The sequence below is a fragment of the Mastacembelus armatus genome, chromosome 24 (assembly GCF_900324485.2).
Source record: "Mastacembelus armatus chromosome 24, fMasArm1.2, whole genome shotgun sequence".
Lineage (NCBI taxonomy): Eukaryota > Metazoa > Chordata > Actinopteri > Synbranchiformes > Mastacembelidae > Mastacembelus > Mastacembelus armatus.
In genome coordinates, this window is record NC_046656.1 from 18,279,870 (window position 1) to 18,303,948 (window position 24,079).

Sequence of the window (24,079 nt, forward strand, 5' to 3'; positions counted from 1 at the left end):
TGATTTAGTATTTCAGGTAACACAATAAAACAGAGTCCGCTCTCCTCTGGGTGTGTATAGGTTAACATGCTTAAAGTGCAGTCCTATACTCAAAACTGTAGTTTGGATCATATTCCCACAGAACAACATTAACCTGTGATACTAATGACTACATAAAATTTTGTAATTGAATTTCTAACAGTTTACTGGCCTCTTATTAAATCTGCTTGGACAAACATTTGCTGAAAGTCCAGACACAATGAAGTCATGCACTGATTATTGCTGTGTCATAAATCCCCATGCGAGCTCCAAGTCATACTGTTCTTCAGCCTTATCAGGAACTCACAGGTAGCACTTTAAACCTACTAAAACTTCACTGAAACTAGGTCAAAGTTTATCATGTTCAGCACAGTATACGCACTGTACATATGGAAACGATCCACATGTGTAGGAAGCTTTTAATTTCTGCATAATTTCCCAAATACTGCAAGAACCTATATAATGGAGTTACTTGTATTTCTTGGTCAACAGTGATTTTTGCCATTTGTCATTTGTGAGCAGTAGAAACAAGCCAGAAACACAATACTGTCATATCATCGGTTTGTAAACTGGTAACACAGAATTATTATTTACACATCTAGTAGATAGAGAGCAATGATGCTATAAAAAGAAAAAGCAGAGCAGCATGGAAGATACATTAATAGAGCTGTGAAACCAGGGGAAGTGACTAATGTTGAGCCACTCGCACTGGGTTTATTTCAGGACCTTGTTTTTATCTAAACATGTTAGAACAACAGGAAGCTGCAGTGCTAATGGAAAAAAACAAAGTGTAAATAATAAAAAACAAAGACTGGCAGCCATACTGGCGCTAGATAGACACTGTCATTTATACACTTGTAATGTTTTATGGTAATTATATCAAAATATATTAATGTAGCTCAGTGAGCAGTATTTTTGGGGTCCTGGGTTCACAACCCAGCCTTTCTGAGTGGAGTCTGCATGTTCTCCCTGTGCTTGTGTGGGTTTTCTCCAGGTACTCTGGTTTCCTCCCACAGTCCAAAAACATGTATGTCAGGTTGATTGGTGACTCTAAATTGCCCATAGGAATGAGTGTGAGTGTGTGAGGTTGTTTGTCTCTATGTGGCCCTGTGATGGACTGGGGACCTGTCCAGGGTGGACCCCTGCCTTTCACCCAGAGAGAGCTGGGATAGGCTCCAGCAGATCCCTGGGACCCTGGTTAAGGAATAAGCAGGTATAGATAATGGATGGATGGATGGATGTTAATGGGTAAACAAAAAAAACATTACATGACCCTGGATTGTGACTGTGTACACGTGTTAAACGCTTTATAGTTTAAGACTTCTGTTGGGTTTTCAGTTGTTTATAGGCATGTTCTACCTCAATCAAGTTAAACCTTGATTTCATTGCTGTGCTCCCTAAATATTGACAGAGGGCTATAAAGGGGCTTTGCCACCTACTCTGTTTAATGTAAAGACAGACAGATCAATATTTGAGGAGTGTGTCCTGCATTAACAGCTGCAGTGACTAGTTATTCCTAATCATGCAGAAATTTAAAGGTACGTGAGACATGGAGGAAGGACAGAGAGCCGATACGTCTTTATGAAGAAATGTAATTCGGTTTAGGTTCCAGGACATATTTTTTATTGTAACATATAACTATTGCATTTTACTTCCTGTCATTGGCATGTAAGGGGTATAAAATAATTTAGGTTGTGCTTTAATTGTAACAAATCAAATTATTAGCAAAGAAACATGGTTCATTTCTGATACAGATGAGAATGGTGTGTGTGTTTTATACTGTACATGTTGAGTCATTTGTGTATGAGCAGTGAGAACAAATGACACAATATGGCACCACTACATCCAAATACAGAGCTCTCTTTAGTAATTGGCTGGAAAGGGACTGTGCCCGTGAACCCCCCTAGCACAAATAAACAGGCCTGTGTGATCCCATAAAGCCCACCCATCAGCTGAGTTCAGGTTTTTGGACAGAACCATAGCAACACCGCCGCAGACTGAAGGGATGCTAGTGGCATCTAGTGGAATCTTACATTCCTGCAGGAAAACACAACCCAGTCACTTTGTGTCTAATGTCGTGTTGTTCTTCAGTGAGACTTGATTAATGTCTCCCTCAGTTTTAATTTATGTTCCAGATTAGCTCATCAGCTTGATGCCTAAACTGTAAATGTATGAGATGTCAAATGTTATTTGGGTTATTTATGATATTTGACTTAACATATATGTAGTTTACTTTGAGCCCCGATTGTGGATAACCATAACCAACGTCTGCAGTCAGTGAGTTGAAACATCATTAGCTGTCATCATGTACGTCATCACTCTAAATATGGGGATTAATAAACTTCATGGTCCATTTCTAGCTTTTTCCAGAGATTTCAAATGCGTCTCATTAACTCCAGCTCTGGAAAAGCTTTCTTTAAATCAATTAGGGGTTTAGATGTGGTTCCCTGATTAAACCATGAACTCTACAGTACTCTATAGTGGACGTAACTCATTAACCGTATACTGTAGCTGTTTTCTAAGGAGGGCTCAGCAGTGTTTTTAACCTGCTTTTAGTGCAGCAGCAACAGTATTAAGTTGCAAATTGCCAATGGCAACAAAAGCACCCTGAGATTACTTTATCACTGCCTCGGACCCCCTCCTCATCTGTTATGTGCTCACTGTTAGAGATAAACACTCCATGTGTGTATAGAAACAGGTGTCAGGCTTCAGGAACACACACACACACATACACACACACACAGTTAATTATTTATCCATGCAGTGAAATGCTGACACACCAACCTGCCTTCAGTGTCACTTTAGCCTACACAACAGAAGTTACTGTGCTGATGGATGAGTGTGTGTCTTCAGTAGTGATACTGGGTAAAGATCAAAATAGATTATTACTTTATTATGTAATGTCACTGGAGCTTGTCCCACGTTGTTAGAAAGATTAGTGTGATGAATTACATTTTCAGGGGGTTTTGGGGGTTAAAATAAAAAATGATTTGCTCCTGTGAATATTCCTCCAGGCCTTTAAGGAGCTGCCTGTGTTTTCAGTCTGTGTTTCTGGCGTCTTATAACAGAGGTTTGCCAATAAAAATCCATTTCCTGGTTTTAGGATGTCATGATGTATGCTGCAGATGCTTTGTTATCCAAACTGCATTAGAGATTTGCTGTTTTTTAAATTGATTTCTGCATTTTAACGAGAAAGTCTGGTGCAGCTGCTGAATGCTTCTGCTAACATCGTGATTTCCCCTCGAATGTGAACAGTTTATTTTAGATATTGTGCTAATAATAGTCTCTGTGACAATTTTCCACAGGACGCTGCTGCGACTCTCTCTACGATGGAAGCGGCGAGTGTGGACGGGTCCATTCAGTGTATGGGGGAGTTTTAACTACAACACAATAAACTACGAGTCTGAAAAACTTGACAAAACCTCCTTTAAATAACAGCTACATTTACTTTTCACACTAATTCTCAGTCTGGGTGGTGGTTTGTTGTGCTCACGTCTCTAACATCCAGGCCGAGTCAGTTTGAGCTCTTCAAAGACAGAAGAAGACCCTTCACTAGTTATTTGGGCGAGTCGGATGAAAACCGAGCTCTGTGCCACATCTTCCTCTGAATGATAAAGCTGCTGCACAGGGAGCTGGAGGCAGAGCTGAATAAATAACATCCTGGTAATAATAATAATAATAATAATAATAATAATAATAATAATAGTAATACAAATTAAAACAACAACAACAAAACCACTTTAGGCTATTCTGGTCAAACTTCAGATCTTTGTCTCTCACCAAGTGTCAGACCAGCCTAAAATATTCTGCGGGTTCAGGTCGGACTGCTCTAACTTTGCGGCACAAAGTGGGAAAGTGGACTTTTTAACAAGAGGACTTAGAAACAACCGCCTGACCTAAAAGAGGTAAGTTTATATGACGTTGTTTAAAAATGCATGAGTCTGCTCCAGCGGTGGGGTCTGCCCTGAACATCTGTACAGTTTCCCCAAGACAGGACGGTGTTTGAAGGGCTACACCCATAAAAGACGAGCCTACACCTACAGCAGCTGTTAGAAAGCAGGACATAATCCAGCCCTGGGCAGACTCCTAATGCATTTTAATCAATACTGGTACTACAAGTAGGTCCAAACGAATAGATGGTCATTAATATTCATGTAGATTTGTAGTTGAAGGCAAATGGGACTCGGCAACATCCACTAGAGCTGAAATCATGATTAGGTTTAGGTCTATGAGGATATTGATCTGTGCTGTGCTGTTAAAGCAAACGCTTCTATGTCTAAAGCTAATACTTAAATAACTGGTTCTGATAATAATGAACTGGGATGAATCTGATTTGTTGGGATTATGTGTGTAACATAGACAAGTCACATCTCCCTAAAGGAATAAATTAAGGAACTAAGACATTTTCTCAAATTTTAAACATCACTTGCAAATAAGAAATTACTATGGTTTAACAATATTTTTACAGTCATATTAATGACATCTTATCACAACATGATCCTGATGAATCAGTAAACAGTTATATAGTTACTGAAAAATAACTACTATTAATGTGAAGATTCAGAGGAGAATGTGTTTGTTTGTTTGCCATAATTGTGCTTACAAATCCACTGACTGAGGAGCTACTATGCCACACTATTAGTGTTATTTTCCTTTTTATCCCACACTTTAACAGCAGGACCAAAGCCAACACATGAAGAACGTGCATCCAAACTGAAATGAGCCCACTCACCAGTGGAATAACTGAAAACCATTCTCACACACTCACTGCTAAAGCAAAAACAAACATAATGATTTTGCAGTTGTGAACATTTGCTCTTATAAAACAGTCACACTTAGACAATGCATCGGTTTATGCACTGCACAATACAAAGCAATGAGAATGATACTGTGGATGTTTCTAGCTGAACTGCATTTAAAATACCCACACATGCACAAAGAAAAAATAAGCTTGTATCTCGAGTCTCAGTATATCTCCTGCCCTATGTGTGCCCCAGATTGATCGTTACACCACCGCTCCCCTCTCATAAGCTTTGCACTGCTGCCTTGAGCACTGCTGTGTCCAGGGACTTCATCCTGATCCAGTGCATGATTTTCTCTGACTCTTTAGTTCAGAGAGACTAACGTGACCCAGCATTGAAAGCAACGATAAGTGGGGAGCTATTTTTCTGCCTTTCTTCCTTTTACACTCGACTAACTCCTCACTGGCCTGATGTGTTTTTAGTTACTGGCATACTGCTTTTTTGCAATTTCGAACTAAGATTTGATACCACTCACTTTCCTGTACCCATTTACGACTGATGTGCTGTCAGAACCATAATGAGCTCCATCATCTATGTATCATGCTCTGTGGATTGCACTGCTGGGGCTGTCAGGCTGCCTCCTTGTACATCTGTGTGCTTGTTTATATGTAGACACACACCTTTGGACTTTTTGCTGTGCTATATATTAAGAAATGATAATCAATTAAAATAATAAAGTCTTTCTTTATTATGACAAGCCATTACAGAGGAAATGAGGTGGGCAAACAACAGTGAAACTGGCCTGGTCATAGGTTTTTTTAGGATCTCCAACATGAGGAGGGTGATACATGCTGCAGTACAGGCTGTGTGAAACAGTCTCATTAGGCAGGGAACCCACCGGAAAAAGTGGACCATACAGACCACGGATGGGTATGGGGGTTGGGGACAAGAAGAGAGCCTGTTGCTGTGTAATCAAGGGGAATTGCAATACTGAATGTGGAATGGCAATGTGGAGGGTCTGTTTTGCATCAGGGCAGCATGGTGGCTGAGTGGTTAGCACTGTTGCCTCACAGCAAGAAGGTCCTGGGTTCCCAACCCGGCCTTTTTGTGTGGAGTTTCTGGTTTCCTCCCACAGTCCAAAAACATGTATGTCAGGTTGATTGGTGACTCTAAATTGCCCATAGGAGTGAGTGTGAGTGTGTGAGGTTGTTTGTCTCTATGTGGCCTTCCACCCAAAGAGAGCTGGGATAGGCTCCAGCAGATCTCTGTGGAATAAGCAGGTGTAGATAATGGATGGATGGATGTTGTGCATCAAGCCTTCAGCTTACACCTTAATCTGCAACTGTCAAACCATAAAGAATGTGATTCTTGTTGTAAAGAGCTTGTTGGGATATAAAAACACATTTCAAAACATATTCCAGTGCAGCAAGTAGCAGCTTAAAAGAAAAAAAAGACACCAGAGTTGTCCCAACACTGAAAACCTTGGGACAACCTTGGGTGCATACATATATATATATATATATATATATATATATATATATATATATATATATATAACTGAGATCTTATGAATTAACATGATTTCTATTTGCCAAGTCTGAGAAGGTGAGCTTCAGTCCCTGCAGAAGGTAATTAATTATCCCACAGAGGCCAGAGAAAAAATCTAGTTTTCTTGCAGCATTTTCTCATAAGGAAACTGTTTACACTTTAGACTCACCCAGAAATTTGCTTGATCAAATGCCTGAAGATCATCCTACCTTCTCTCTGTTATTCCAAACAGAAAGCCACTAAAAGGATTTAGACTGAGCCTTAATTACAGTGAAATATTGGCTATATTTTACTGGGAATTCTAGTTTAGTTTTAGGTTTTAATGAGCATATTTCACTGGAAATTCCACTGGTCACTGGAACTGTTTTGCAATCCACAGTACTTGATATGTGTGTTTGTACAATGTTAACTAATGTTTTTACAAGACTCTACGCTGTTTTCTTCATGGAACTAAACTCTTAATTTAGCCTCAGAGCTTTTTGAAACTTCAGGGCAGCAGCTTTCAGTCTTTCAGCGTGGAACCTTCTAGGTTCCTTGTGGCTTTGTGTGTGTGTGAGGGAGTAAAGAGCAACGCCCATATTTATGTCTGCTCCAGCTCAGCCTTCACACTGAGCTGTCCTGGAAAAGTCCATGTGACCTAAAGGAGGCCCTGCTGCTTCCTCATCCTGTTCTATGTGGAGTGGAAGGACTACAGTCAGGACTCCAGGCCTTTGTACTGTAGTCCATAGTAAGCAGATAACGCTATCTTCAAGTAAGCATCACTTTTATTTAAGTGGGTCAGTCTGTGACTCATAATTTCTCTATACAGTTGGATAAAGCATCTGGAATCATATAATATGGCAAAGTAAAAGGATCCTTCTGTGTTTGAAGTTCGTATAATTTGTGCCATGTCATTTTTAGCCATGCTGTCAGCATTGAGCACATAGTAGCACGCTGATTTTAGCATCATATACGTTGGTACTTATAGGTTGAAAACATGTTTATCCTCATCACAATTTCTACTGTTGTTGAGCAGTGACGACTTTGCTGATAGTTTGGGCTAATGCACATGAAGAAGAAAACTGGGATGAGAGATGAACTGAGTAAATGTATTTTGCTCCTGGTGCCATTGAGCAACGCTGTTGAGAGTTTGTGTCACTGGCTGTCTCTCATGTCTCTCTCTGTGACTTCGACAGATAAAACTGGAGGAAATTACACCTGTGTGACAATTATTAGAAATAACAGCGTCTGGGTGCAGAAAAGAGCTTATGCAAATTCACAGTGCTCTCATTTGTTCTACACCTGAATTGTTCTGGTGCCAGTAACTCATGAGCAATGAGATTTAAATAATTAAAACAGAGAGATTATAGGGATAATAATCGCTCTCGGCTACAAATTCATTATAGGTAACACTCAGGAGTGGAGGTGTTATTCAGAGGGATTATTATGTAATTGAACCACTGCTATTGCCAAGCATCTCCCATCGTATAGCTGGAAATAGTTTTTCTTTCTGTGTCATACTTTTTCCATTCTTTCTACCTCCCTGCCCCCACACATCTCTCTCTCTCTGTCCCTCCCACTCACACTTTTACCAGATATATGTTGTAAAAGATAAACTCAGGTTTTGCTCATTTTCTTCCTTAGATTTCCAGAAAAGTTGTGGTGATTTGGGTTTAACTATGTATTTATGTTGTGTTGGCAAAACCAAATATATTATTTAGGAGGAAACACACATTTAATTTGTTTAGGGGTAAATTTCTAATACTTTCATGTTCATACCAGTTTTCTTTGTTGACAGAAGTTATGGGAGATATTTTTACAATGCCTTTGCTTACTATTCATCCATATCTACCTCTGCTTGATCAGTGAGATGAAAGTGTCAGTGTACTTATTATGCTGTTATGAATTTATGCTGGATGTGTTGTGTTTATGCAGCCTCATATCCCCAGGCATGAATACCCCTGCGTACATGAATAAACAGATTTTGTAGACTATAACCATGGAAACAGAAACCAAAGGTGAATAGACCCAGGTGGTCAAATGCTTCATTGTCCTTGCACTGGTATGTTTTAACCCTCTTTTGTGTTTCTCTTTAATCGGTACACGAACTCCACCTGCCTAAAATCAATTAGAATATCCATTTTCACTTAAAGGCGAGGATTATTGTCGAGGTGAATGTCTGGCCTTCTCAGTAACAGTCAGCATCAGTCTGACCTTTTAGAAAGTGGCTTTGCTAAGAATTACAAATCCCCAGGGTATTTGTCCCCCCATCATGCAGCGAAGGGTCGATAAATTATCACCGTGCCAAAGGCCTAAAACTGTATCTACGGAGACTAGACCACTACACATACTTGCCCTAATGACATTAGAGTTTTAATCCTATTCTTATCCAATCTATGCACATTTAGTTGGGATCAGAAGCATTTTCAGCATGTTTCATAATTTAAAAGCCGCTGCAAATTGAGGATTTATTGAACCCATGCATCATTCATGATATTCACACAAGGATATTAATGAGATTTGTTGATCTCCTGTAGGAGCAGAGGAAGCCAAGCAGCCACTGACGACCAGAGCGAAAGCAACAAGAATTGAAAGTAGAGTGTAGAAACAGCAGCCCAGAGAGTGCTGTGTCATGGGGAAACAGAACAGCAAACTGCGGCCTGAGGTCCTGAATGACCTGAGAGAAAACACTGAGTTCACCGACCACGAGCTGCAGGAATGGTACCGCGGTTTCCTCAAGGACTGTCCCACTGGCCACCTGACTGTGGAGGAGTTCAAGAAGATCTACGCCAACTTCTTCCCCTATGGAGATGCCTCAAAGTTTGCTGAGCACGTGTTTCGCACATTTGACACCAATGGTGACGCCACCATTGATTTCAGGGAGTTTATCATTGCCCTGAGTGTGACGTCTCGTGGAGGGCTGGAGCAGAAGCTGCGCTGGGCCTTCAGCATGTATGACCTGGATGGGAACGGATACATCAGCCGGGCTGAGATGCTGGAAATAGTTCAGGTAAGGACTGATGCTGCACGATAGAGGATCTTCACAGATATATGTGTTCCAGTTTGTCAGGGTCTTCCATAGTCCGCATCCTTTCAGAAACCTTAACTCTAACTAACGTTCTAACCTTAACCCCTAGCCCTAACAAAACTGTACTGTACCACTGTGAACTGTACCAAAACAAAAACATGTACTGTTCAACTTTTTTTCTAGTTTTATAAATAAAATGATTAATTTCACTAAAACAAAAACTGTTCTTTGATACCACGACGTAATTGCTGTGTGCTGACGTCAGTCGTTTCACTCCGGTGATTGGTTGGCACCAACATGAGCTTCAGATTTTGAAAGTCATGGCGGCAGTGGGGGAGTCCAGGTTGTTTGTGAAAGACGTTCAAAAGCTCAGTTTGGGTATTATGACTACATGGTAGCTTTGTTGAAAACAAGTTCGAAAGCAGTCAGTTTGTACAGTTTGTACCAATCTGGCATCTGTAGCTCACGTTGCTAGGAAACAGGACATGATGAGTGGGGAAAAAAGCAGTAAGAAGGGGTTAATGCGTGAGTTTGTTTTGCCCCCTAGTTCTGGAAAGAAATTTGTTAATGTACCTTTAAACCCAAGGTGCAACTCTGTGTTTTTTGTTTTGTCAGATCAACAGTCCAAAACCTGATGATGCTGAGTTTACTAACACATAAGGCAATAAAAAAGATCAAATCCTCAATGCAATGCGATGCAAAATATATAAATGTTAGCTTACTGCCTAATAACTAGTTTTAGGCTTAATATGCATTTGCAGTTCAGGATTCACATCATGCGTACAGGCTGCCCTCTCTGTTTTTTCTTATCACACTATTTACTCTTCTAATGTGGTGAGCTGAGCACCCTGCAGGGCCATATCAGTCCTGGCTCAGCCAGTTGTGTTTGTAGATACAAATGAATGGGAAAAAACACTGTATGCCTCAGTGCTTTTGTTAACATAGGATGCTTTTTTTTTTTGTCTTTCATCAAAGCCAAAGACCTTTAGATGATCTAAAATGTGCACAACGTTTAGCCATGCATCTAACTCGTGTGCTCAGAGTGGCATACAGTGAATGCAACAACACAATCAGCTTCAGTTGCCAGAGAACCATCATTACCAGGTAGCAACAGAAAGGAGGTCAAAGCATTCAGACAATACATGAAGCAAAGGTGTCAGGTGGGAACAGTCATTTTTCATTAAGAAAATTAATAATCACAAATACCTTTCTTTGAAGGCCATTTACAAGATGGTGTCGTCAGTCATGAAGATGCCTGAGGATGAATCAACACCTGAGAAAAGGACAGATAAAATCTTCAGACAGATGGACACTGACAATGATGGTAAGATTTATTTACCGTGCGTGCACATAGAGAACTATCAAGACCACCTGGAACTATCAATAGTAAAACCAAGTGTGATCACTTCTTCCTGTACCGGGGAAATATGTATATAAGATTGTTGCAGACTATTAGGAGATACTTAAACACCTGTAGTCCAGACAATCAAAACAACATTAGACTCAAAGTGGGTCATCGAAGTTTGGCTTCAGCCCTGCACCCCCACAACATTGGATGCAGCAGGATAAGTGGTAGATGATAAATGGATGGATGCATGGAGGAGTAGTTAGATAACAGCCCTTGGCGTGACTTGGGAGTGTCTCAGCACAGCTTGGAAAGATACAAGAAAGACGGAACATTTTAGAGGTACCGGGAAAAGTAAGTAGTGATCTAACAACATGACATAACATGAACATAACCCACAAGATCATTAACAGTCTGCATGGTTTGCATCTTACCCTGAGTCACCTCAGTGTCAACAGTTAACACTTACTGTGAAAAGGTCACATGACCTCCATTTGATATGCACTTCAGCATTTCCTGTTGTGAATGCATTTGACATGTCACATCTCAGCAAGATATTTATTGCATGAGGCAGCAGAGCAGCTCGACTTGTTTTTAAGCAGAAGGTGCAGAAAGTCAGAAGGTCAAACTTTTAGAACATCACATGCCACAGTCAAAGCCCACGGCTGCAGCTGTAAATCCATCAAAACACAGTTAACCCTTCTTCACATTTCAGATTGTACAGATGCTGCTTGACAGGAAGTTCAAGTTACTCTATACAAATGATGCTCGACTGCTTTATTTTGCCTCAGGATGAGTCTAAAGTTAAATAAAGGCACAGAATTATTTGCTGCCAGGGTTATTTTGTGGTTCTTACTGTTATTTGCTTAGAAATCTAACCTTTACTGTATAATCCATGCTGGGTAAAAATCTGTTAGATAAAGAACGCTAAGGGCATAGTGCATATCTGGATGATAGTAGATAGTAGTTCAGTTGATGCTCATTTTGTTCAATATAAAACAGTTTTAATACTTTTGCAGTTTTTAAAATGCACTTTCATGTATTTTCAATTTAAATACAAATTATTATTCTTTAATTGGATAGTTATTTTATTGATGGTTAATTTTAACATTGAATTGTTTTGTATTTTTTATTGAATATTAATATAGTTATTAAGATATAAAATATTATTTCATGTAGCTCAGTTCATTTATGAACTTGAAAGCCTTAGTCATTGCATCATTCTTAAAGAATTTGCAGTGCTGGCATCACTAATTAGCATCACTACACAAAATACTCATAGCATCCAATTCAAAATGTCAGTGCTAATGTTAGTGCTAACCGTACTTAAATTTTCTCTAAGCTAGTCCTGAATTAGATGAAAACAGCACAACAGCATCCCCTAGTGGTTGATGTGACTGAGAAACTGTCAATCTACAAATCTTTCCAGGCTAAACGTATTACAGCTTATTATAAATGCTGTGGTTTTAGGGCAGCAGTGATGGAGTTTCTATTTTTTGGTCTCTGCTCCACAGGTAGACTGTCTCTGGAGGAGTTCATTAAAGGTGCCAAGAGCGACCCGTCCATTGTCAGACTGCTGCAATCGGACCAGGGAGCCTCTCGTTAGTTCTGAGGACAGTGACCGATCCGCACTCTCTAAAGCACATGCACTAAAACACACACCCACTCGCATCCCTACACTTGATAGAGGCTCAGTCATCATCAGATCCTTTCAGTGTAAAAATGTCTCGATGTTTACATGAATACATATTTGTCTCTTGTCAACGTGGCTCCTTCTCTGTGGACTATGACATGCTTTTCACTTGAGGTATACTCTGTTCATGCTTCTTCAAACCTCTAAGTTTTTACTTGTTCTCCATAAGTGACGTGCCATATCATATTTATACTGACTGGATCATATGCTTGTAAGTATTACAACCCACAGTTGTTACAATAAGGATAAACTAATTATATCATTTGGTATAATTTGATTGGATTTAAATGTGTTTAAGTGGCTTATTGTTTTTCAAAATGTCAGTAGTTTCAGTTGCAATTTTGAATAAGCTCTTTATGCCTTTGGTATTGCATGCGCTTGGTGACATGCGTTTTCTGATATTGCAAAAGTTTACGTGAATAAGGAGGCCGTGATTGTTTTTATCCCTTTTTATTTTTGTAACAAAAAATGTCATTTTGTTTTCACACAATTGAAATAAAGTTGTGTAAGAAAAATCTACACAGGAAGTCCCCACAGTATCCCCTCGACCTGGACAGACATGATGCAAATCCAACAAGATTCTTATTCACTAGTTTAAAAAGAGGAAAAAAATAGATCTTTAGTAACACCAGGTTGGATGAAGTGTTACTCTGGCAAGTCCACATCATAAAATAGGTGCTGGGGAGGCCTGAAGAGGGGAGAGGGGACAATGTTTGAAAAAGACTTGGATGAACAACTGAACGCCACATTCAGAACCTCCTCCCTCCTCCCCTCAGCTGGCTATAAATATGCAACTTCTAACGTTCAGCAGGTGGGTTCACTCCAGGGACACGACAGACAAACACACACACTCGCTCATGTTCCTGTGTGACTGACAAAGATGATGTGAGACACTGCAGATGTCTCTCGTGTGTCTTTTCTAGAGTGTTTCAGTAACAGGGTGACCGGGCCTCCCATTCGTCCACAGGAGAGGGGAGGCGGGTCATGCAGGACCAGACCAAACCAGATGCAACCAAGCCAGTCTGGATCCGATCCTGCCCCAGTTGGGCTCATAACTCATCCTTCTCAAAGTCATCATCCAGGTCTACGTCACTGAGGTCGTACTCGTCCTCCACAGGAAGCTTAGGGTGACAAGGAGTGCACAAAAATGGAGGTAAGCATGAAGTGTCAGTCTGAAGGCCAAATGTTTAGACCTATTTAACTTAAAAACTTCAGGCTTTTGGCCTGTAGGATCATTCCTAAATTCAGCCAAATAACTACCGCCCTGCCTTGCACTTGTTGAGAAAAGAAACCTTGTGTTTATTTTTGGGAACTCTTCAACTGTGTGTTATGTAAGTGTTTGACATTTTCCATAGAGCTTATTTGTAGTACAGAGGCTGCAGGAAGCAGATAGAAATTTACTGCATTAGAGCAAGTCATTTCCTATATTGACTGTATTTTCATTACTCCCCACAGAGTACAACAACTTTGAATTGCCTTTACCTACAGTTAATATCTGTCAGTCTCCAACCTGGATTGGCTTGTGTAAACCACCGTTCAAAAACAAATAAAAAGACATCAGGGTCACATACTGCTGCACTAGGAGACATGTTTCTTCATTACAAAACCGCAGGGCTGAATAGTTTTTGCACCACAAGGTCAGAGTAGAGGCAGTTCATGTTTATTAGCCTCTATATTGGGAGTGTTAAATACTGCTAATACAGAGAATGACCACCCATACCCTGTAAGGCAGCCAGACACTGTACTGATTTGATCTTGCTATTGGAGTTTACAGTTTAATGCCTGCCATGTCAGAAATTTCTGCTGCCCTCTTTTTGCAGTGGTACAGTCAGACAAAATCAACTGGGGTTTTTAATCTGGTCGATCGCACCTTAAAGTTTTGGCTGGAAAGCCCAGTTAAACCATTAAAATGCGTACTGTTGGTTACCGTCACGTCTAAAATGAATGAAAACATACAGCATCTGTTCAGCTTAACGTTAACTGAAGGCTTCAAACCTATTATCCAAACACACAATAGGAAATCTGACTACACTGGGATTGCCCCACTCACCTGCCCATCTTTGCCATCCCAGGGTTCAACAGTGTGAATCTTGGGCATGGTCCCACCTCCCAACGTGGCAGTCGAGCCACGGCCCACAGAAAGCGCCCTGAAGAGAAAATCAACCAAGTGAGCTCTACATGTCAGCCTAGCCTGAACTGTTTTATTCCTGGGACTGTGTTAAACAAGAGCAGATACCAGCACCCCCTACCTGAGGAACTCATGAATGCCAGTCTCGCTGAAGGAGCCCCTCAGCAGAGCAAATTTCATCTTGCGTGTGTTGATGGCAGCCATGGCAGGGTAGCCAAATCCACCAATACCCAGTGAGGACTCCAGCTCCATCTGTGTTCCTGCCTCAGTCCACAGCCAGCTGATAAAGGGACCACGATCCATTAGTCACAGCTATACTTTAAAATATCAAATGGAAAAATAACCCATAATGATCCCTGGCCTGTCTCATCCTTACCCCCACATCTTCTTCTTGTACTTCTCAGCCATCTTCATCATCACATCCAGATAGCCGTTTCTCCCAGATGCACCTGTTCAGATATAAGGACCATGGATGGTGAGTGATCCAGGAATGAGAAAGGATACGGCATCTGATGTTAACTCACCCAAGTGCTTTTGCCTTTTGTGCAGCATAAATGTTCAGAGATGTTTCTGGTCTCACCTGTGTCCAGGATGTGTGGCAGAACAGCAATTATACACAGCTGACTGTCCTCACAGGTCTTCTTCAAGATGTCTTCACCAAGGATCTGAGAGAGAAACGTTTACAGTTCACGCAAACAGCAGCACTATAACCCTTCATACATGCATTCAAAATACAAAAACACTATTGTACTGACCTCCAGGACCTCAGGAGCAGGGGCATGATCAGAGAACAGATCCAAAGCCTTCTCAATGATGTCACCACGGGAGCGGCCTCCCTGGTAGTCCTCTGGCTCCTCACCTTTGCGGAAAATCTTGATGGTGGGAAATCCACGGATCTGCACGCAAAATTTGTTCCTTCAGTTCTAGTCAAGGGAACTAACAATTCATTTGATTTAGTTCCATATTGATATTTAACTAATGATGTGGAAAGACTTTAAACTGAGATTCTCTTATGTGACTGTACTGAGAGTCTTAGACTCTTTACTGCAAAGAAAGAAAGCTACATTCACAGTGAAAGAAAAGCTGTAGCAGCATGAAATAGAGCAAGAAATAAAGACTCAAAGAAGCTGGTTTCCTCATCTGAAGTCAGTATGATCTGATTAGTACTCTCACACCACACAGTAGCTTGGATTATTAATAGACACTATTTAAAATCTGACGGTGCTTGATTCCAACACTGATAAAGACATATTGAAAAATAATAATTTGATGTTTCACACAATGTCAGAACCACAACTGCAAAGCTGTGGTTACATCATAGGCGCTTGGATATAATAATACAGAACTGTACTCCAATGTAACATGTAATTTATCAATTTTTACTTACCCCATAGCGGCTTGACAGAACCTGTTGTACAGTTGCATCCACGGCTCCAAGGTGAACTTTGCCCTTGGTCTGCTCCTTAACAGCTGTGGCTGCAGCTGCCCACTCAGGCTCCAGGCTGTTGACGACAGAAGAGAGTGATGATTAAGAAAACTGGCCATGATACTGTATTCCAGACAGGAACTTATAATTTACTCATAAAACATAGGTGTAGCATTGTTAAATAAAACAAATATCATTGGAATTAAACAAATTTATCATCTTAATAAATAAAGAAATATGTTCTACCAATGAAACCATTTGTGTTGCTGAGAAATACATTAGATGGACAAAATATACCAGCTACAAATGCAAAGATGTTTAAACTGGATTCAAATGGTTAAAGAATCAAGAATCTCAAACTTCACTAAACTTTTCCTATTCAAGAGATAGTCTCAGTATTTTTACTGAGGTCTTGGTTTATCCAGATTTAGATGGTTTATTCTTTCAAACATCAGTTTTGAATGTTTTGAGTAACACACAATTTCTCTTATATTGTGATGGCAGGAATCTCAGACATATCTTGTCTACCACACTTACTTCTTGCAGTGTCCACACCAGGGTGCGAAGAACTCCACCAGCCACACATCATCACTCTCCAGCACCATTTTATCAAAGTTGTCATCGGTGAGCTCAACCACGTCCTTCTTGCCATTGCCACTGCCACTCTGCTGGAGTGTTAGTTAACCATGTTTACTTCAATGTTTCATCTTTCCAATGTCAAATAAAAAGCTACAGGTTCACTAGTTTCTCTACCTGTTTGTTGTAGCCAGAGCTGCCAGACTTGCCACTCAACCTCTCTTTCACCAGAGCACGCAGAGCATTCATGGCTCCATCCACGATGGCCTGGCTACTGCGTCCACCTGAGGGTGAAGGACGTGCAGATTTGTATTATTGCAGCATTAGAAAATCTAAGTGTCTTCACAAACATTCAGTGACATTCCAACAAGGCCTTGAAAGCAAACCAGTGATTTACTGAGAAGGGATTAAATTCAAATGTTTTGCATCCTTCCTCTAAAATACTTAGAAATTATTCAATTCAATAGGACCTATAGAAAAAATATTTTACATTTACAATGCTCTCTGCTGTACCTTGGTATTCCTCTGGCTTGTTCTTATTAGCACCAAAGATCTTGATGGTGGGGAAACCTCTGACACCATACTGACTACCCAGTGACTTGTGTTGGTCTGCATCTACAGCACCAACCTTGACAATACCCTGAAGAGGCACAGAACAAACAAGATTATTTTCACTCTCAACTTCTACTTACAACACAGAGCAAGCCTGTTAATCCATTTAATACATTTCCTCACATAATATCTGTGTGCTCAGAGCTCTGCATGCCCCCAGTGTTACTTATGTACAAACCATGTAGTTCAGGTAAGTATTATTAGAAGTGATAAATATGTGCAGAAATATCTTGTTTTTCAGTGCAAAAAAAAAAAAAACCCAAAACAAACTATTATTAATATTTTGCTAGAGTCTTGAAATGAAATCGATATGTCTGAACAAACTTTTTCACTCTTTCCCAACTGGAAATAGTTGCCAAGTTGACCAGAGAAGTTCCGTTTACCTTGAGGGCTGTTGCTGCCTTCTTCCAGTCTGGAGCTAGATTTTGACAGTGGCCACACCTGTGGAGACAAACAGAGGGAACATACAGACTGAATCCAATGACGTAATATTAACACCTCGAGTGAATATTTAACACCTTTCATTTACATACTCTATGTGTGCAAAATCCACTGGATGTGTGTTCGCTGTCCCTAGCCTATAAACAGCCTGATGGTCTACAAAATGAATATATAACTCCCATGATTCAGATTTATTGACGTGACAGATGTTCCAGACCAAGCCACAAACTGTATCGCTCTGTAAACTAATTTAAATAGCTTTTGCCTGATATCGTGTCCTACAAATGAACCTGCACTGTGTGACTACTACTCAAACCAAGCAGGAAGTGCAAACTTTGCATACAAGTCTCTAGAGTCTCTTCTTTTCATATCTAGGGTTGACTAGTTACAGAGAACCAAACATCAGTCAGGGGGAGATGCTTGAATTGAAACTGTGCTCTTGTTTGCATTGAACATTGGCCACCACAGCTGCTGAGCACTTACCAGGGAGCATAAAACTCAACCAGCCACAGACTGTCACTCTGGATCACCTCCCTGTTGAAGTTGGACGAGGTGAGATCAACCACATCATCACTGGCCGAGTACAAGGCTTGGACAGACAGGACCAAAGAGCAGCCCAACACCCCTGGAGGACAGCATGGACACACAAAGATTGACCCTCAAAGTCTAAAACAGCCACAGGTGTAGATATATTGGATTTATATCCAGAATTACTGCACATTTATACAACAGCAGGCGAAACAGACGCTTGTTAGCTAATTCATTGATAAAACGACACTGCGGGCCTGGCACCTCAACTTAAGCTAGTCGCGCTAGCCACAATAGCAACAAACGCAGTCAAACACATTTACCAATAACAAACTGTTAGATGTTTATAGAAGTAAAAAAAGATTCTGTGGTTACAGTCACTCACCAAGTAAAAGCGGTCTCATGGTTTCAGCTACTGTTTGCTCGCCTCCTGTTAACAACAACACTGCTGCCGCTACGTCTCCCACCGAAGTACAACGGGAAGAAAATCTTACCGTGGCCCACGCTGATTGGTCCGCTGGTGACGACGGTGCGCCTCAGCCAATCAGCGTGCGCCGTGTAGTTGAACGGAAGCAGTGCACAGAAGACGAAAAGGGGGCGGGGCTCGAGGCGAGAGGCGGCTGCATGTGACTGCACCAAGAGATGCAACCAAGGCTGACTCAGTCTAACAGCACCAGTCTGCCTCTTGTAATACTGAGGTGTTGCACGTCCATATTCGGACTCAGGTCCGGTCCGGGGTTCTGGATGGGTCTATCCTGTGTTCTTTGAAGTAACTGCAAATATTTCTTAAAATGCAAAGCAGCTAGGAAGCAGACAAAACTACACACAGTCACCACAAAGACGAAACAACTTACACATAAAGAGATGCAAAATAACTGCAAGAAAAATGCAACTATGTTGTCTGTGGGGGTCTGCAGTACTCTCGGTCTAGATGTAATGTTCCTATAAAGAAGTGGCAGTAAAGTTAGATTATATTAAACATAGCATGAAAATTTCAAAATGGTTTAAACCAATTATTTATATATAAATGTGTTCAAAATACCCAAAGTAAGGCTAATTCTATTTCAGAAAATGGCAGGTGTCATTGTTATATTAATATTAGCCAAGAGTATTTTTAATATGTAATACTGCTTTAGTTTAACATTGAATGTGGTTGAAGATTCATAATTTACAAACTGAAATCTATCTGTAAATAAGTTCAGCAGTTGAACAGTTTTAAGAAGTATTATGTCTAATATTTACCACTGAAATGCAGCAGAATAAACTGCATCAAAATTGTAGTTAAATGCTTAAAAATGAACATGAAGATGTGAATGAACAAAATGTTATAGAAGAATACTACACACATTCAACTCAAGTCCACGATTTGTTGCTTCGTTACATTAATGTCCTAAAATGATTTAGCCCTGTGTAACTCCACCAATGACAGCCCAACTGAGTTGTTTTTCTATTGCATTTTTGAAGGAGAGCTAAAACAGTATAAAGCCATTTCACCACAGTTTGACTAGACTCCACTGTTTCAGGTGTTGCCTTAGGAATCGACAGCAACCAGTTATCAATGGATTCCTATCCTCAGTGGTTTGCACCATTGTTTACAAGCAGAGAAATTAGACTTTAATCTACTTTGCTGTCACTAGGTGGCGACAAACAACAAAGCAACGCACTGAAGAGATGCGGTATGATGAGTCTGTCTGTCAATCACAAATATCAGTGTAGTTTACCGCAGAACTGAGGACAAGTTCTGAGAAATGTTATTGCGCACATGTTATTCAAAAAATACCTGTCAGCTAGAGCTGTACACCTTTACCTGTTGGGCCTAATCCCAACGCCATCACTGGCCAATGTCAGCGTCACTAAAGAGTCACATCATTATCATTATATATTATAATATATAATATTATATATAATGTTGATAGAGCCTATATTGGTGATGATGGATAATGTCTATTGGTGTGGAGTAACGAAAAAGATTGTATAGACTATTGGAAATAAGGGTGAGTGGTTACTAGTGCAGTGCTGCCTGTTCATCGATATCCTTTAACTATTTATTGCTCTCCGAGCTGCCAGAAACACCAAGCAGAGTGTGTGTCTCTGATTTCCCTGTTAGCTGCTACTTCACAATTTATTCCAAGGCGCAGAGATTTATGGCCTGGCTGCTCTGTGCTGCATCAAAACCACTACAGCCACACAGCACGGCCGGAAGACACGCAGCCAGCCTCAAAAATAAAAGACTGGCTGACTTGAATTGTCACCTGAGAGACACATGTGAGATAATATTTTTGGCAACTATAAAGCATTGCATGGATTGCCCTTAAATTCATAAATATAAAGTGTAAAAAAATTCATGACAAAACTAAAATAAATTACTGTGAATATATGGATATTGCATAATAAACGTGACTCATAGTCTTAACAATTATAGCTTATACTGGCACAGTGCAACAGGAAAAGAGAAATTAGTCCCTTTTCCCACTAAAAGATATAACTGCACTCTTCATTCATCAGAAAGCTACTATTACTGTGCAGATTAAGCTTTTACATGCGTTGATTTCTACTAAAACTATTGTAACTTTAAGTAGCATCGTACCCTGCTAAATAACCTCTTTCTGATAGGACGAGGAAGCACAAATTTCACTGTAGGTGTAAATGTTCCTTCAAAAATAATTACACCATCTGTGTTTTGTTTTGAAAGGTATGGCCGGAGGTGGTGTGGTTTAAATGTGGACGTTTGACATTACGCGCACGTCAATGTCAACTTTCTCCGAGCGCACAGTCGCACCGTTCACCACAGTCACACACGGCAGCATAGAACTGAGGAGACTTCACGCTGCAGTCACCTCTCATCATGCATATGCGTTTCTAAACTAAAACACAAAAATTGTTAAGATTTGGGATTTAAGATTTTACGCGCAGTGCCAGAGCGTCGAGTTACTTGCGTTTACTTTATCAGAAAAACAGCTCTGTGAAAATCTCGAGCACTTGAGCTGTTTTGTTGGCGGACCTGTTGTCAGCATAATGTGGGGGATCCATAGGATGCGGTACGCAGACTGCAACGGCTCTGAAGCCAGTGAAGAGACAGAGATAGTTGTGAACATCGGCGGGGTGAAACAGGTGCTCTATGAGGACGTGCTGAGTCGCTACCCGGACACCCGGTTGGCAGAATTGGTGGACTGTTCAGTTAAGTCTTCGGGAGAAATATCTTCACTATGTGACGACTACGACCCTGACACTAGAGAATTTTATTTTGACAGAGACCCAGAAGCATTTAAGTGCATAATTGAGCTGTATTATTATGGGGAGATTCACATGAAACGAGGCATCTGTCCAATTTGTTTCATGAAGGAAATGGAGTTCTGGAAGATCGGCTCAGATTTTCTGGATGAATGTTGTAAAAGCCACCTGAAGGAGGTGGAAGATGAACTTGCAGAGATTGCAGAGAAAGTGAAAACTATCCTGGTGGACAGAGAGGGGGATCCGTCAGCAGGAGGCTGGCAGCGCTTCCAGATTTGCCTTTGGAGGCTGATGGAAAAGCCAGAGTCCTCCCTGCCTGCGCACATAATCGCTATAGTTTCTTTCATTTTCATCCTCGTCTCCTCCGTGGTCATGTGCGTCGGGACCATTCCCGACCTGCAGGTGGAGGACTCGGAGGGGAACCTCACGGACAACCCCACTCTGGAGGTCATTGAGACCGTGTGCATCGGCTGGTTCACTATTGAATATGTCCTGCGTCTGATCTCCTCCCCTAACAAAATAAAATTCGTCCTGTCTTTCATGAACATAATCGACTTCCTGGCGATCATGCCCTTCTTCGTGGTGCTGATTCTGACCTCTTTCGGCGCGGGAGTAATGGAGCTGGCTAACGTGCAGCAGGCTGTGCAGGCTTTACGCATAATGCGCATTGCGCGCATTTTCAAGCTGGCACGCCATTCCGCCGGACTCCAGACCCTTACATCTGCCCTGAAGAGCAGCTTCAAAGAGCTCGGTCTGCTTCTCATGTACATGGGCGTGGGGGTCTTCCTTTTCTCTGCACTGGGCTACACCATGGAACAGAACCACCCGGACACCTTGTTCACCAGCATCCCACAGTCGTTCTGGTGGGCTGTGATCACCATGACCACAGTGGGATATGGAGACGTATACCCCAAGACCACTTTAGGCAGGTGTAACGCGGCCATCAGCTTTCTGTGCGGGGTGATCGCCATCGCGCTGCCTATACACCCCATCATCAACAATTTTGTCATGTTTTACAACAAGCAACAGGTGCTGGAGACTGCGGCCAAGCATGAGATTGAACTGATGGCGCTGCGCTCCGGGAACCACGAGATGAGGGCTGCACGAGGCGCCCACAAACATGTTTGCGGTGCAGGGGTGTGGAACAACGCTATGCGCTCCTGCCACAGCGACACATATATCTCCTTACTGAAAGAGCCCAGGGGCGCGGCAGGCATCCAGACCCCCAGCGTGGACACAAGCTTTGAGAGCACAGTTGAGGCCCCAGAATATGTAGTCTCCTGAGCGCCGAAGACCATGCATCATTTGACAGAACTGCAAAAAAAAATAAACATCACATCAAGAATTCACGACTGACTTATTCAGACTTAATCCCGCAATTCTGGGTTAATGATAAAATGATGACTTAAGTTTGTAAATAGTCTTGTAGAACAGGACCACATAATAGTCTCTAGTAGTCTCAAAGGACATTTCATGTATTTTGAGGAGTTGTGCCTATTGAAGGGACATGTGTGAGATATTGTCTTGATGGGCTGTGGCTTTGCGCAGTGAGTCCCTGTAGGCTGAGGGGTTCTTTCCGAACAACCAGTACACTGACTCCACCATGTAGACTTCTTACATAACCCCCCTCCTCAGACCTCAGACTCATACTGTAGACCACATCGTAGCCTTTTCCACTGTACTGTATATATGTCACAATGAATGTGTTTTAAAATGGTGAAGATAGGTAGCCTTTAAGAGGTAGGTTTATAAAGGGTGTACTGACATCACAGCAAAACTGAAAGAAAAATGGAGATGCTTAAAAGTGAAGGGAGAATTATAATGCTATAAATTTCAATCTAAAGTCTCTAGTGGTCACCACAGACACTTTAAATGTACACCAGAGAAAGACGGTGTGTATGACAGAGAATATAAAAGCAACATGTCATCTGGGCTGTCTAATTCTGCCTGTGATCTCCTTGGCATCAGTGTAATTTATGTAACTGATACTGGATGTTTGTGAGGTAATATATCACTTATAAACCCCCCCTGTGCTGGGGTTAGGTCTAGATATGATCATGTTGCTCACACTAGGACCTCAGAAGCTTCTTTGGCTGCAGGATATGTTTCCATAACGGGTTTAAAATGTGCAGCAGCCGTCACCACGCTGCTCCCCGGAGGTTCAGGGAAACAAAGAGAAAGGAAAGGAGCAACAGGTTGGAAGTTACACAAACTAACCCCAAAGGCTGAATGATTAAACTTCAGATCGATTTATTCTGAGTGAAGGGTAATTAATTAGAAAAGTTAAGTCGCAAAGAAAGAAAAGAATAATAATAAATAAATAATAAGAACATTTGTCATGAATTAATCGAAATGACAAGCATTATGAAGCCAGCAGGTTATCAACCTAACACAGAAGGCATAAAAATATTAATGAGCTGTGTCTGCCTGTCAAATATGTCTTAATGCATCACCGCTCTTACTTTGATGAAACTTGAAGGGATGATGTTTTTCACACAATGTCCCATGTTTTGAATTCTAAATTAGCCTAATGGGTGCTATATTTAAATGTTACATTTTCACAGTTTGAAAGGTGTCAACTCCTACGCAGTTTGTCTAAGTGACATGAAACTTGCTTCACAAATGGAGCAATTCTTAGATATAACATTGGTTAGCGCAGTGGGGGAGCTATAATTATAATCTAAAATTTTTCATTGAAATGTCATGTCTCAGATGTCACCGGTTTTATTTTGTGGCAAGCTGCAGGGCTGATTTATGCCAAGATTATATTCTTGTGCCCAGTCT

The 24,079-nt window shown here is 41.0% G+C and overlaps 3 protein-coding genes across 4 annotated transcripts; 2 read left to right on the top strand and 1 right to left on the bottom strand.

Annotated features, from left to right (window-relative positions):
• Window positions 1-3,630: 3,630 nt before the first annotated feature.
• hpcal1 (hippocalcin-like 1) lies at window positions 3,631-12,872 on the top strand. The gene is made up of 4 exons (XM_026317963.1): window positions 3,631-3,923; window positions 8,825-9,297; window positions 10,534-10,639; window positions 12,175-12,872. Exons 2-4 carry the CDS (start codon window positions 8,920-8,922, stop codon window positions 12,264-12,266), a joined length of 576 nt encoding a protein of 191 aa, XP_026173748.1. The 5' UTR covers window positions 3,631-3,923; window positions 8,825-8,919; the 3' UTR covers window positions 12,267-12,872.
• On the bottom strand, window positions 12,788-18,593 carry pdia6 (protein disulfide isomerase family A, member 6). 2 transcript variants are annotated; one of them, XM_026317961.1, is made up of 13 exons: window positions 18,450-18,593; window positions 18,020-18,161; window positions 17,479-17,536; window positions 16,997-17,123; window positions 16,661-16,767; window positions 16,445-16,572; window positions 15,869-15,983; window positions 15,237-15,377; window positions 15,062-15,146; window positions 14,858-14,930; window positions 14,603-14,761; window positions 14,404-14,500; window positions 12,788-13,474 (listed from the first exon to the last, which is right to left on the bottom strand). In XM_026317961.1, the coding sequence occupies exons 1-13, from the start codon at window positions 18,466-18,468 to the stop codon at window positions 13,403-13,405; spliced, it is 1,323 nt and encodes a 440-aa protein (XP_026173746.1). In that variant the 5' UTR covers window positions 18,469-18,593; the 3' UTR covers window positions 12,788-13,402. The 2 variants fall into 2 exon arrangements, with proteins under 2 accessions (XP_026173746.1, XP_026173745.1); XM_026317960.1 differs by having other exon boundaries at window positions 16,445-16,575.
• A 2,260-nt stretch (window positions 18,594-20,853) lies between these two features.
• On the top strand, window positions 20,854-23,625 carry LOC113136864 (potassium voltage-gated channel subfamily F member 1-like). The gene has a single exon (XM_026317959.1). It carries the CDS (start codon window positions 21,080-21,082, stop codon window positions 22,577-22,579), a length of 1,500 nt encoding a protein of 499 aa, XP_026173744.1. The 5' UTR covers window positions 20,854-21,079; the 3' UTR covers window positions 22,580-23,625.
• Window positions 23,626-24,079: the final 454 nt, after the last annotated feature.

Excerpts from the sequence above, each read along its gene's own strand:
- LOC113136864 (XM_026317959.1), top strand. The coding sequence starts at position 21,080 with ATGTGGGGGATCCATAGGATGCGGTACGCAGACTGCAACGGCTCTGAA.
- hpcal1 (XM_026317963.1), top strand. The coding sequence starts at position 8,920 with ATGGGGAAACAGAACAGCAAACTGCGGCCTGAGGTCCTGAATGACCTG. Across the intron at positions 9,298-10,533 it reads AGATGCTGGAAATAGTTCAG|GCCATTTACAAGATGGTGTC; the intron begins GTAAGGACTGAT and ends CTTTCTTTGAAG. Across the intron at positions 10,640-12,174 it reads GATGGACACTGACAATGATG|GTAGACTGTCTCTGGAGGAG; the intron begins GTAAGATTTATT and ends TCTGCTCCACAG.
- pdia6 (XM_026317960.1), bottom strand. Across the intron at positions 15,147-15,236 it reads CTGCTCCTGAGGTCCTGGAG|ATCCTTGGTGAAGACATCTT; the intron begins GTCAGTACAATA and ends TTTCTCTCTCAG. Across the intron at positions 14,501-14,602 it reads GGCATTCATGAGTTCCTCAG|GGCGCTTTCTGTGGGCCGTG; the intron begins GTAGGGGGTGCT and ends TTTTCTCTTCAG.